The 14,872-nt window shown below is 33.8% G+C and overlaps 2 protein-coding genes across 11 annotated transcripts in view; both read right to left on the bottom strand.

Annotated features, from left to right (window-relative positions):
• The window catches only part of p120ctn (adherens junction protein p120), a 258,351-nt gene extending 248,045 nt beyond the window's left edge, over positions 1-10,306 (bottom strand). For 7 of the 10 annotated variants that reach the window (XM_080152243.1, XM_080152235.1, XM_080152236.1 and 4 more), the window contains exon 1: positions 353-725. The gene's annotated coding sequence lies outside the window, so the exon portion shown is untranslated. Of the gene's footprint in view, positions 1-352; positions 766-10,283 lie in introns of those variants that run through there. The other 3 variants (XM_080152242.1, XM_080152241.1, XM_080152247.1) reach the window with 3 other exon arrangements.
• A 2,439-nt stretch (positions 10,307-12,745) lies between these two features.
• LOC145312999 (uncharacterized) lies at positions 12,746-14,587 on the bottom strand. Its single transcript, XM_080152216.1, has 4 exons — positions 14,513-14,587; positions 14,209-14,292; positions 13,908-13,975; positions 12,746-13,544 (listed from the first exon to the last, which is right to left on the bottom strand). The coding sequence occupies exons 1-4, from the start codon at positions 14,527-14,529 to the stop codon at positions 13,297-13,299; spliced, it is 417 nt and encodes a 138-aa protein (XP_080008342.1). The 5' UTR covers positions 14,530-14,587; the 3' UTR covers positions 12,746-13,296.
• Between the last annotated feature and the right edge of the window lie 285 nt (positions 14,588-14,872).

Raw genomic sequence — 14,872 nt, 5'->3', positions numbered from 1 at the left:
TTTTTTTGTCTGAAGCTTAAGATCTCAATAACTACTGAACCGATTAAATTGTCCATTTTAAGGAAACTTTTAATAACCCCTAAGAAAGTTTTAAGCTATTTTCTCTTTAAATTGGTGTCTTGGCATAGTTTAAAGCTTTCGAAAATAGAGCCCCTAAATTCTAGGGACCCAGCCACCAATTTTAATGTTTGTGTTTTGAAAAGCTATTGAGAAAAAAAGGGTCGAAAAAACTTTGTCCAAACAAAAATGGTGGCGGGACTTTTTAGCTATAATTGTGTATATATGTTTTACGGGAAGGTAAAATGTGTTTCTAGCGTGCGTGTGTTATAGTGAGTTTAGAATAAAAACCAACCTGTTTTCAAAATCTAGTCGAACCAAACAGGAGTGAGGGGTGTCTTCCAAAGTTCCCCCCCTTTTTAGGCTGTGTGTGTGTATTATATGATATATTTTCACTACTTCCCCCCCGCCTTCTGTATTCACATATTATATCTCATAGGGGACTGAAAATCTCACTTATATATTTTTTTATCACTCAAAATATATATATTTTAGAACATTTTCTATACAATCACATGCTTTTTTAGCGGATTTTTCGATGTTTTCACTTGGATTAATCTCACTTGTTATTTATTATAGGATTATAGAGATAAATACAAGCTTATCACTGCAAAAAATGATAATTTCTCAAATGTGGATAGAACGTAAGAGCCTCTTTTGGCCAACGTCAATAGTATACTAGTGTGTATCTCCCCCTCCTTCCCCTTTCAAAATGAAGGTCCACTTCCCTTTTCTTTAATTTCTCTTCCGTTCCTTCTCTTTGCTTTGCCCTCAAACGGCCTAATAAACCCCCGCCCCTATTAAATCCACCCCATTGTAGTTTCCCTGATTTCTACCCCACTCCCGTGACAGAGCGGCCCTCTTCCTCCCCTCAGCAGAAGTCAGTGTCCCCTTGATAATGGTACAATGGGGCAGCTAACACCACACACACACACCGGTTAGCTGTCGTGTCCAGCAGCTTGCTCATACCGGCGGAATCTATAGGGGGACGGGACATCAATGGGGCAACCATAAAATCCGCGAAAAAGGGTATTAAATAGCAAAAACAAGCTGTTGTGGTGCGCAGCTGTGCTTGATGTCTCCAGGTGATATCTATCTATCTATTGGGTTGTTTCTCCTACTACAGTCAAGGGTCGCGCGGCTATAGACCACGCAAGCAAGATAATTGGAACTAACAGCGCAGCGTATTTATTCACAAAACATAGCAAAAGGGCTTTTAGGTGGACGGTCCCCATTGAGAAAAAGGGTTTGGAGAAAAACATGGGGGTTGTAAGAATCAAAAAGGGAGACAAATAAGGATTGCAAAATTTATCTGTCATTTTAATAGGAAGGAAGGACTGCTCTAGGTCGGAAGGAGAGTAAGGAAATCAAATCATCCACTCTACATGGATAGTCTCCCTATAAAAGGGACATTCCATGGGTCCAACTTACTTTTCAAGCAAACTGTGAATTGAAATACGGGGGAAAAGTCAAGGAGAATAAGTTATTTTACTACTTTGTACTAACCATAATCAAGATTTAATAAAAGTCCCCAAAGTTTTTAAACCAACAAATGAATAATACATTTGGGACTAGTATAATTTATTAGGGATCTAAAGGAATAAGACAATGGCCGATAAATTGGTGTACATCCCAATGATTATACACAAAAATATCCCTTTCTGTAGATAAAATTTAGTGGTTAAAACGTTTGGACACTCAACTTAATGAACCAATATTTTAAAATTTAATAAAAGTCCCAAAGTTCTTAAGCCAATGAATAAGGAAACGTTATTATTTAACTTTGGGGACTAGTATACTATTCCCTCCCTTACTGAATGTTCTACATCTAATAACATAGCACGAGTAAAGACTATTTTTAAAGTAAAAAAAAAGCTGTAAAACCAAATTATAGTTACAGAGTGTCCTTTTAAAATCCTTGTTTTGCTCCTTTATGAAATTAGGAAAGAAAATCAAGGATATCATATAAAGGAGGTAAAACGTGAATATTTAGGCCTAGGAGGCGGGGACTAATATTATACATTTTGCTTAAAATATCTATAAGCATAAACACATATTACCTTCTTAATATCCATAGAAAAACTATCTTTTCGAATAGCATGAACGAATTTTTGCTTTTTGTAGCTTGAAATAAGAAAAATAAAATAGAAAAAAAACTTTTTGTCAACATTAAGTAATGTGGATACAGAATAAGAGATATAAGTTTTCCGGAATTGTAATGTAGGGAGTAGATTTGAAATCTGCATCAAATTTTAAGGATTTTTTATAAAATTCGTTTTTTCTATAATTCTTTATCTAAAAGCGGAAATACAAATTAAGTTAATTAATTTTGGCATCTGTGATTGGTGGATTTAAAAAATCTGCGCTCTGATTGGATGTCGTACATCATTCAACCAATTAGAGCGCAGGTAGTTTAAAATCCACCTATCCTATTGGTCAAAATTAATTAACTTAAAATGTATTTTCGCTTTTAGATAAAGAATTTTACAAAAAACGAATTTTATAAAAAATCCTTAAAATTTGATGCAGATTTCAAATCTACTCCCTACATTAAAATTCCAGAAAACTTATATCTCTTAATACAGAAATCGACAGCCCCCAAATGCAGCCAAGGATGATGTCAAGTAAACAAGGATGACAACATCCATAAAAGCGAAGCACTGAAACGGTAGGACAAGCGGACATTAACATTTGTATAGTGTCAGAACTGAATAATCAGAATATAAATGTATAAGAGTCGGAAAAAAATTGTAAGTAAATTTGTTGAAAAACTGCCTGATACAGGATAATGTTTATGGACATACTTACATTTTAGGACTTGATTATAGAGTTGCTTCGCTTATACCATTATACTTTGTTATCCCAGGAATTAATATACCTACCAAAATCAGATCAATCGGATGAGTAGATCACATGAAAAGGGGGGGGGGGGCGAAAGTGACACTTTTTGAAACCAAAACTAAAAGTCAAAGGAACTCAACTAAAAAAAAGAGTTACAGGTCTGACATTTTGCATGGCAGTTGTTTTAAAGGGGTACAATATGGAACTGTGAAGAAACGGCGGCGCAACCGCCGAAAATCGCCGAGAAAAGGCAAAAAAAAATTCGGCGGGAAACGGCGGTTTTTGGCGGTTGCGCCGCCGTTTCTTGACAGTTCCATATTGTACCTCTATAAAGCAACTGCCATGTAAAATCTCAGACCTGTAACTCTTTTTTTTAGTTGAGTTCCTTTGTTGAATTTTAGTTTTGGTTTTAAAAAGTGTCACTTTCGCCCCCCCCCCCCCCTTTGTTGTTAAAAAAGTAAAAAAAATTACATGTTTAAAATGGACGTACGGACATTCTGGTAATGACTAATGATTATAGAGTTGATACGCTTTCTTAGCTTATAAAAAGTCACACCCTTTAAAGCAAGTTGTATATGTAAAAATATGGTCTAATCCATGTATCCCTGTAGAATTATAGAACCCTGAGATGGATTCTTAAAAAAAATTGCCCCACTAATCGTGAAAAATCCTCCAAAATTACATCAAAAATCTACACAAATAATAAAAATCATAGAAGGGTTATTAAAATAAGATTTTATTTAATTTTTGTAGATTTTTTATGTGATTTTTCACGAAAACAATTTTGCCCCACTAATCGCTTAGTGGGCAAATTTTTTTTAAGAATCCACCTCTGATCTCGATGTTAGTTCTACTAGTGTCACATATTGTAAAAAATTTACATTTTCTATTTTTTGTAATGGACCTAAGACAAGCCCCCTTATATCTCATTCAAATTAACATCAATGATCTAATACTTATGTATTTAAATGCTTATAATTGTGTCCAGTTGGATCTTCAAGAGGTAGAACTAAAGATTTTTAGTTGTGGTAAGCAGGTTTTCAGCTATTTATTTGACGATATAGAAAGATAAACAAGACTTAAAAATCCTTTCAATCAAAAAAAATCAAAAGGGGGGGCTTCGAGTATAACCCAAACTTAAATGTCAGGATATTTGAGAAAAAAAATTGACATGCATATATGTTTGCAGATTCATGTGCATGCTATTACATGCAATTTATACATGCACAATGAACGGGGTTATTTTATCAAAGAAAAAAACGAGGGTGGGAGAGGAAAATGTCTCTTGGATTAATATCTCTCCAGGTATACTTTCAATGGAGGGAGGGGACATTGTTCTCTAAATGACACTATTCAACAAAGTTTTTAATATCGTTTTCTTATTTGTTGAATAACAACTTTGAGGACTTTTATTGAATTTTAATTGGTTGCTTCAATTATTTGAAAGTCCAAACGTCCAAACATCTACAGAAATTGTAATTTTATGTAACATCATTCGGGATATATTGTACATCAATTTATCGGCCATTGTCTTATGCCTTTAGATCCCTGTGTAATTTGAATAATACAGAAAATTCCGATAAAAACTCAGTTAAAATCAAAGCATTTCTTTTCAGTATCCTAGCTACTCTATAATTCAACTAGCGGCTTCGCCCCTAGCCTCTAGGGGCTTTGACCCAAGAGATGATCAAAAAAATTTTTTGGCAAAATTCGTAAAAGGACAAAGGAAATCTTCTGCAAAAAAAAACTGGGGGGGGGTGGATTTTTTGTTTTTGGGGGGGTTGGGGGTGTCCCACCCCCCAAGAAAATAGCCTAAAACTACCACAGGACCAGTAGGTATATTCCCTGAAGAGTAGAATCCAATCGGTTCAGTGGTTACCGAAATCTTAAGGGACGGACAGACGGACAGACAGACAGACGGACAGACAGACGGACAGACAGACAGACAGACAGGCGGACAGACAGACAGACAGACAGACAGGCGGACAGACAGACAGACAGACAGACAGACAGACAGACAGACAGACAGACAGACGGACAGACATCATTCTACTTTGTATTATAGATATTAGAGGGGATAAATTGATGTACATCCCCAATAATGCAACACAAAATTACCACTTAATGATAAAACCTTTTTGACACCAACCAATCAAAAATCAATAAAATTACCAAAAGTTGTTAAGCAGACGAATCAGAAATTCGTTATAATAAAACTTTTAGGACTGGTGTAATAAGGAAATTCAGCTTATTATAAGTTGGAGACAAAATAGTCTTCTCTTGGATGCTTTATCTGTCCTTATCTACATACATACTAATTGCATGTTTGTTTATTTATTAGCATTTCTATCCATTTTCCCAGTTCTACATGGAATTATATGTCTTTCTATTTCATTGCAAGTTTCTATAAAAAGGGTCGGTCCGAACGTCCGTACGTCCGTACGTAACGGGTAGCTCTTTTCGTTAATTTAGGCATGTTAGAATTGTCCCATCGATTTCAAACTTTGCATGATGATTCTTGTAAAAGTTAGGTACGATTTAGAAAGCGTAGCAACTCTATAATCGTTACCAGAATGTCCGTTCGTCCATTTTAAACAAGTTGCTTTTTAACTTAGGTATTTAACAACAGTTTTTTATGTGTTATAATCATCCGATTGATCTGATTTTTGGAATACTGATTCCTAGGACAATAAAGTACAATTTTATAAGCGAAGCATCTCTATAATCAAGTACTCAAAATGTAAGTACATCCAGTATCCTGTATTTATGTAGTTTTTCAACAAATTTTCTTACAATTTTGTTTTTACTTGTGTTTATTTCTATTCTGATTTTTCAGTTCTGATACTCTACAAGTGTTTATGTTATTTTGTCTTCCGTTTCAGAGCTTCGCTAATATGGATGTTATCATCCTCGTTAAATAAAGTATTTTTTTATCACAAAATATACCACTAATGTCCAGATTTGAAAGCTTAGATTTATCAGATCTGTTTAATTGTCTATAAAAGTGCATATTTATATTTATCTCTAATAATGGGTTTGTCATTACTTGGATCTTACACCAGATTATGATGTACTTTGACAAAGTGAAACTTGTAGCTGGCTAAAATAACGACCCCCCCCCCCCCCATCCATCCTCCTAGGAACTGACTGACCAATAAAAGTGAGTCCCATGTTAGCAACCTAAATTCACGACAATTTTTCCCCTGTCATAATATCCTCGCATACTTAAAATTTCGGGACAGAAAAACTGATCCATTTCGATATTTCATAAAATTCTGTAATTCTATTCTAATTTATCTAATGCAAAATTTTAATTTTAATTCTATTTGAAACATGGTCAAAATTTAATTTAATTTCAATATCAAAATGCCAAATATTAATTCTGGGTTCTTTCCCTCATAGATGCATATTGAGCACTGTGCCGCCCCCACTCCCCCCGTTGAATTTTTCTTTAGATTTAACCTGGCGGAGAACCCTAACAAGTAATCAATGTAACCTAACCTACCAAAGACGGTGTCCTAATTTTTTTTAAAAATAGCTAGTCGGTGATTTTAGTAAGTAGTTGATGTTAAAAAAGATCCATAGAATTTAGATATGCAATCGGTTCTTTGTAGATCTCTTATTTTCGAAGTAATTGAAGTTATTTTTAAAAAATTAAGTTGGTTTTAAGGTACTAAAAGGTTTGAAAAAATCTATTTTGTTGAAGCCCGGTGAATCAAAACTTTGAACTTTTGAAGATCGTCGATAATGGGTTAAAACAAAATCACAAAAGTTAGGACACGTTCTTGAAAAAAAAAGATTTGTAAGTCCTTGATTATGGTTTTAACCGACGAACAGAACAACATTAATAGGGTTTTAAAATGTTCCATTCATAGGTTGATAAAATACGCATTAAAAGTGAAAAGACAAGGACGACAACATCCATAAGTAGCGAAGCAAAAAAATCATGGATGGGAATACGTACAAGTAGATTTAAAGTGTATTGATTCATATAAAAAATATATATATTGGAGAAAATAAACACAAAATAGAAATAATACAAAAATAGCCTAAAACCTGCATAAAGGCAGTCTGACCGTCATAGTTGTTTTCTTTAGATGACAGGAAATTTAATTTTGATATCTATAACTGAAAACATCTTGGAAATCGGACCATAAACACCAAAGATATGGAGAAAATACAAAAATAGCCTAAAACCTGCTAAAAAGCGGTCCGACCGCCATTGCTGTTTGATAGTTAATTGTGCTTCTTAATAATAGAAATGTTGCAAAAAATTTCAGCCTTTTATCTTTAATAGATGCCGAGAAAATCACGTTTTCCCCAAAAATAAGACATACGGACAGACGGACATTTAAATTATAGAGTAGCTTTGCCACTAAAAAGATAATCAATGATACAGGGATAAAACAATTGAAGCCAAATTATAGTTATCCCACCTTTTCTAATATGCAAAATCATGTCTGTGAAAGCTTGTTATTATTTGAAGGAAAATTAGATTGAATTATCTCCCATTGTCCTGTATCTCCCTGTATCTCAACAAGGATGACAACATCCATAAAAGCGAAGCTCTGACACGGTAGGACAAAAGGGCATTAACACTTGTATAGTGTCAGAACTGAATATAAATGAATATAAATGTATAAGAGTCGAACCAAAAATGTAAGTAAATTTGTTGAAAAATTGATTGATGCAGGATAATGTTCAAGGACATACTTACATTTTAAGGACTTTATTATAGAGTTGCTTCGCTTATAATATTGTACTTAATTGTCCCGGGAATCAGTATACACAAATCAGATCAATCAGATAATTAGATCATATTTAAATTTGTGAAAGTAAAAAATGTGAAAAAATCAACATGTTGAAAATTGACGTACGGAAATTCTGGTAACGATTACAGAGTAGCTACGCTTTCTAAATTGTACCTACTACAGGGATCACATAGCAAAATTTAAATTCGTTAGGACGTGCTTAGATTTACGAAAAAGCTATCCGTCACGGACGGACGGACGGACCCTAATTATAGAAAAGCTTCGCTTTTAAAAACTGTATGATTTGATGTAGCAAAGATGAAAAAGGTTTCTTGGGATTCAACCAAAATTTAAAATAGCATAGGTAAATGTTTTAACAGGGCAAAGGTTTTATACAAAAGGGTCTGTCAGTCAGGGGAAGATTATTTTTTAGGGAAATTGGTACACTATAATGTTTTAAAGTTACCAAATGGCACTTTCAGTACTATCGTTAAAAAGAATACATTTTAAATCTAAGTTGGAAAATCTTAATATTCTGCTTTATGATAAACCCTTATATAAAATTGCTGAACTGATAAGGTTCTCCTTTACATTGAGGGTTCTTATGGTTCCAGGGAAGGTTTATAATTATTTTGGTGGATAGTACCTTAAAACGTACGTAGAAATCAACCACTCGCCCCCTCCCCCCCCAAAAAAAAATACTTTTACTTTTTAGAAATTCTTTCGATTTTATGCCATTTATTTAATAACAATAATATGATAGCTAGGCAATATAAAGTTAAGAGTGGAATTTATATTTTTCGCTATCTTCATTATATACCGTTTTTAGCCGAGTTGTAAAAACGTCGCCACACACTACTAGACCAAATCATGACTTTCTCAGATTTTTTTAATAGATGTCTGCACACAATAAGATAATATGGTCCTTGTTGCGTGCATGTGTGTGTGTGTGTGTGTGTGTGTGTGTGTGTGTGTGTGTGTGTATGTGTAAGTGTGTAACAAGAATGACAACACCCAAGAAAATACAGAATTAACATTAGGCTGTTTATTACACAAGTCTTATACTAAGTTTTTTAATAACGTTTTCTTATTCGTTAAAATTTTGATTGATTGGTTCATTAAGTTAAGTGTCTATACGTTTCAAAATCTAATTGTAATCTCCAGAAGAGGTAATTTTGTGTATCATCATTGGGGGTTATATTCAATATAAAAGGCCATTGTATCATCTCTGAGAACCTCAAAACAAAAAGACTAAACCAATTACCTTCAAAAAAATGAAAAAGTCTAAAAACTTAAACAGATCATTCAGAGATTTCTACGCCTCATACTCTACATAAGAACTTATATAAATCAGAAAGAAAGTAAAAAAGAAAGATAGAGAGAGAGAGTGAGAGAGGGGGTAGGGAGAGAGAGAGAGAGAGAGAGAGAGAAAGCGGCCGGGGGCAAGCATTGCTTGCGTTCAGACGCACCACCTCACTCCCCTTAAACTTTAATATTTTGCTTGGTTTTTTTCAGGGGTTATTAGATTTTTGTTAATTTTTACGTCGTTTTTTATTTTAATCTTTTAAGAAAGTACCTACTTAAAAGAACTTTCTCAATAAAAAAATATCAAAAATTATTGCGCAAAAAATGCGTCAATAGTTTTTATTATGGTGGCCCCTGACAGCTTACCAAAATCTACAGGTAGTTGCCCCTAGTTACACTTACCCCTCCCCTCCCCCATTACGCTCGTCACAACTCCTTCCTTTCTACGCTTCCCTGTGGTGGGTCTTGTCCCACCTATTTTCCCCTTCATTAAGGTACAACCATTGCATTGGGTTGTACAACATTTAAGCAAAAAAGTTTAATAATTTAAGTAGATAAGAAAAACCAAAAATAAAACATTAGATAATTATAATTTTTCATAGATCATGTAGTGATTATTTAGAAATAATTTATTATTACATATTTTTGTTTTGCTTCTATAGGTAGGTATAAACAATATGATTACTTTCAAAATTTTCATGGGTTAAAAAACTAAATCATCAAAGAAAACCTGTCTATTTTATAAATCGAAAAGCACTTTCAAATCCATTAAAGCCATTAATCCTGATAGCTAAAACAATAAACTATATTTTTTAGCCATTTTCTGGAAACACCCAATTATTATTAGTGAAATTTCCTTCCCCAAATGGAACCACTGGCCCCACCCATTTAAAAACTCTTACAATTCAGATCACTTAGAAAGGTAGATGGATAGTTTTTTGTTTTGTCTACCAAAATTTTTAGTATTTTGCAAAGGTTGCGTGATTTTTTTGTTTAATAATGTAACTAAGAGAATGTTTGGAAAGGTTTCGTGAATTTTTGTTAGACATTAATTAAATAAAGAATTCCTTCAGACTGGTCGACTAAACCTAATCAAATACAAAAGTGATTTCCCTGTAAATGCCTAGTCAAGCACAGAATTCCCCCCCCCCTCACTTCCACCGTCTTATATTCAATTTATTTTAAAGATAAGGAAAGTTTATTTATATTCTAACATCGAAAGATTGACAGTTTTTTTTAGTTTTATGCTTTTTTAGATGGCATTGGTTACCCCTCTTTATAGGAAGCCCCGCGAGGTAAAGGGCAAAACCAATAGTGACAACAAATTACCTGTTTTGAGGCTTGAATATTTATGCTATTCTTACAACTATGGGGTATAGTCCCTTTCGAGGGGCAACGCACCTTAAGGGGCGATTCTTCGTATTTTTCACAGCAGCTTTACTCCTATTTCTAGCCCCTGCGGGAGGCTCTAACCCTGTGTGGGGCAATAACCTAACCCATATAACCTAAAATAACCTATAAAAAGCCATTTTAAAAATACGACGAATCGCCCCTTGAGGGGCGTTGCCACGAAAGAGACTAGTCCCCAATTATGTTTTATTCTTTCTGCTGGAAACAAACCATTTTCAATTTCTTAATCTCACTTTCACTATTTTTAACTATATAAAAGTAAAAAAACTAACGTAAACAGTTACATAATTTAATCTGAAATAAAATAAATCTCCAGCTCCGGTAGAAATTCTAACACAATCCCTAGAGTAAAATAATGAAGAAAACAGCAAATATACGAATTTTGCTTTAAAAATTTAAAATCTTGTTAAATAACTAAAGAGGACGACTTTTGTTTAGGCATTTTACTTGTATTTTATCAAAATCTATAACTAAATTCAATCACAACTCAAATTCACGCATAACGTAGCCGCTTTGTTTACATTTGGTGTACGTTTGTTGTAAAATTATTAGTGCGGCATTAAGTGCGCGCGTGTATAAGGATTTAATGACCTCTCATATTTTAATGAATTAGAAGTCTCAAAGATATCGACCAAGAAAAAGGTATAACCAACAAGTGAAATGAATCTAAATAATATTTGGAGTGGCAAATGGAGAGGACGTTAATTTTACTATGTTTCCCCCCAACGACAGCTGAATATATGTATAGATTTCGTGATTTTTATCGAATTAATTTCGTTGCTGGACATCGATTGGTCTATAATTTCAGCATTAGAGTAAAACACGAGAGGGAGAAAGGATTAACCTTGCATCAACCTTGAGCAACCTTTTTATTGGGTCATTAAAAATCAACCCATGGTGTTGCTTATATTAACACAGCCAAGTAGCAGAAAATAATTTAGAAGCAGACGAAAAAGGTCATTCAAAGGAAGGGAAGTAGTTGTCTGTATATACATCTATTCTATAGATCTGTTATTTCAGTGATCTTTTACTGCACTCAAAGGCAAATTGAGCAAATGAGATTAGAAATCTTTGATATGCAACTACAATTTCTATAACTTAGAATTTCCAGAGATATTTAATAATCCATAAATAAAACTAGGGACGACAACATCCATAAGTAGCGAAGCTAAAAAATTATGGATGGATATCCGGAACAAATTAACTATAGAGTAGTTTCACACTATAATATTAAAAACATTAAACAAAAAAATTCACGAAACCTTGTAAGATTTATAACGTGAAAATCTAGGGATCGATCTAGCACCTCAACCAATAAGCAAATCTTAATGAAACTGTGTGGGGATATGTAAATTGTGAATCCATTAGTTTTGGACATTTATCAATACACATGTTTTTAAATTTAAGAAAGGATGTGAAGAAAATCTGGTCGCTTCAAAATTTAATTTGGGCTTGTTTCACTTTTGAGTATGTTGATTGTGTGTGGGGAAGGGGTCCCCCTAACAATTAAAATATCCAATCTTTGTTGTCTGTATTAAACACCTGCCTCAATAAGGTTAAAGGGGAATGTCATTATTGGCAAAATTCTTTGCACGCCACTGCATCATCCATCCATAATTTCATTATTAAAACATATTTTATGCAGTTTGATTTTATTAAAGCATTTGTCTGTTTTTTCTTTATTTATTGATTTCCTCATTTCACATTAAAAGATATACGTGAATATAAATTGACAGGGGAAACTTTGTTGTCAATTTAGCTTGCTAATATGGAACTAATTTATTGGTCAGTTCGTTTATCCAGTAGGAGGGGAGGGGATGTGATAAATTGGGCGGATGGGGTTATTGTTATTTTAGCCAGCTGCAAGCACAAGGACAGTTCAAGGGGGGGGGCCCAGGACGGAATTAATACCATAAAAAAACCTAGTTTTTACCACTTTTATGGTAAAATTTTACCAGCCTATACGATTTAAAAGGTGGTAAAATTTTACCGTAACCGTGGTAAAAACACTTTTTGTGGTACTTTCTCACGCTTTTTACCATCGATTTTTACCACAATTATCGGTAAAATTTTACCAGATTTCCGGTAAAATATTACCATTTTAGGACGCAAATTTATACCAGATTTTGACCAATTTTTACCACTTTTTTGGTAAAATTTACCGCAAATTTCTGTAAGATTTTACCGAAAAAGTGGTAAAACTGTTCAACACCTGGTAATATTTTTGCCCTAAATTGGTAAAATTTTACCAGAAATAGGGTAAATATGGTAAAAATTTACCAAAAATTGTGGTAAAAACGGGTGGTAAAAATCACGAGAAAGTGGTAAAAAACGACCTTAATTATAGAAAAACATCGCAAATCGCAAAAATAAAAAAAAAATTGTTTTCATTATTATCTTTATTGATTGAAACACTTAAACATATTTTTTTACATAATGATTTACATAGGTACGATAGCGCGATACTATATAGGTATATATTCACAGAAATTTTCTTAATTAGTCTATAATTCTAGACGTGGTTTAAATGACCAAATATTACATAGTTTTATTCAGATAATATAACTGCATGTTTAATCGGTTTAAGCTGAGAAATTAACACAAATATACATAGGTTTTAATTGCTGAGATCTGGATTCTAATTGTACTTTATACTAGAACATTTTTATACACAAGAAAAATATATTACGAAGTTACTTTCCATTATTAAATTTTCAAAAATTTGCTATATAGGAATAGCGGTTTCAAATATAATATTATATGAATATTCTCATCGTCAGAACAAAACTGTCAAAACTGTCATATAGATTAATGTACGTACAAATTAAAGGTGGTTAAACATATTTTTGACTCAAGATATCTTGATATATATCACTTTTTTATCACAAATAGTTTATATATGATCTGACTGGAAGGACTATTATACATCAGCTTACTTTTGTCCTTCTTTTCTTTCCTTTTGCCTCTTGTGAAAGAAGACGCGGCAGTCTGGACACAAATAGGTGCATTCGATGAGTCTTGTGTTTGTTGGCAGCTCGCTTCGGGGATTGCGTCCATGGGCGCAGGTCTTGATTTTCCCCGGTGTTGCAGTTCTTTTGCGCCTACTCAGTTTTGATGCTGGCGGGATTGTAGGAGGGGGTGGTTCAAACATCTCCTGCTCATCATCTGACACCCGATACACTGAAATTAAAATATTTTTTAAAATTATTTTTTTTTACAAAAAAATACTTCAATTTTACAATAGTTTTTTTTTCTAGCCTAACCTAACCTAGTGTATTAATAGAAAGAGTAATATTTCTAGTTTTAGCCTAGCCTAGCCTAGCCTAGCCTAGCCTAGCCTAGCCTAGCCTAGCCTAGCCTATTCTAACCTAACCTAACCTAACCTAACCTAACCTAACCTAACCTAACCTAACCTAACCTAACCTAACCTAACCTAACCTAGTGTAATAATACAATGTATTACGGCATTTTCTTAGTGCCTAGTACAGAAATGTTTCACTATATGCTTTGGGCACAGTCGCTAGTATAAATATTGTACTATACCTGGGCTTTTTGGTCCGGGATTCTTTATGTTCTCATAAATTATATCAAAATCCGGTTTGTCTTCCATCCTGAAATTAAACAATCTATACTACAAAGTAAAACGATTTTTGTTTGTATGTAGCGAAGGATCTTGTTAACCGCTGAACCGATCGGGTTCTTCTCATAGGTACCGGCAAGGGAAGGGAGTGGCAAAAGAAACTTTAAGGATATACTTCATATTAGAGGGTTTAGCGTACAGAAAAATCATTTACAACACAGTCGCCAGGATAAAGTAGTAAAAACAATTTTTAAAAAATCTTACTTTGCTGGTGTTTCCATAACAGTGACTTCCTTAACCTCGTTCTCATCCGAATTTTCTGGAGAGCCAGCTGCAGCTGTTTTGTTCCTGAATTAAACAATATATATATAATAATCTATTTAAATTAAGTAGTTAACTTTTTGGTTCCACATTTACCCCTTCCACCTTACCCAGCTAGAGGCGTACTTGCTAGTACTCGCTTTTAATAAATAAAGGAACACGTTGAATTTGTCTTTACAGAAAAATCATTTACAACACTGTCGCCCGGATAAAGTATGAAAAAATAATATTAAAAGAAATATCTTACTTTGCTTCTCCTTCCATAACAGAGGCTTGTCCGACCTTCTGGTCATCCTTTTGTGCCGCCGGACATTTCTCGGATTGCTCCCTGAATTAAGCAATCATATTATTATTAAATAGTAAACTTTTTATGGTCCACATTTACCACTCCCACCTTACCCCTAGAGGCATACTTGCTATAGTTTTGTAATATATAAAGGTGAATTTGTCTGTACCGAAAAATCATTTACAACACAGTCGCCCGGATAAAGTATGAAAAAAGATTATTAAAAGAAACTAGTGGCTACGCCCCTAGAAACCTCTAGGGGCACTTAAGGTTGGAAGGGGAAAAATCAACATCTTCCCATTTTCAATTTGAGTTTCAGAA

The sequence above is a fragment of the Acartia tonsa genome, chromosome 3, assembly GCF_053477335.1.
Source record: "Acartia tonsa isolate MP-2025a chromosome 3, ASM5347733v1, whole genome shotgun sequence".
In the NCBI taxonomy this organism is placed as follows: Eukaryota; Metazoa; Arthropoda; class Copepoda; order Calanoida; family Acartiidae; genus Acartia; species Acartia tonsa.
Note: the sequence above shows the minus strand (reverse complement) of the source record. Positions and strands in the feature narration are given on the sequence as shown.

What these genes read in the sequence shown, in the direction of transcription:
- LOC145312999 (XM_080152216.1), bottom strand. An exon ending in GTTATGGAAACACCAGCAAA is followed by an intron (nt 13,976 to 14,208) that starts GTAAGATTTTTT and finishes GTTTAATTTCAG; the next exon opens with GATGGAAGACAAACCGGATT. An exon ending in TCCCGGACCAAAAAGCCCAG is followed by an intron (nt 13,545 to 13,907) that starts GTATAGTACAAT and finishes TTTTAATTTCAG; the next exon opens with TGTATCGGGTGTCAGATGAT.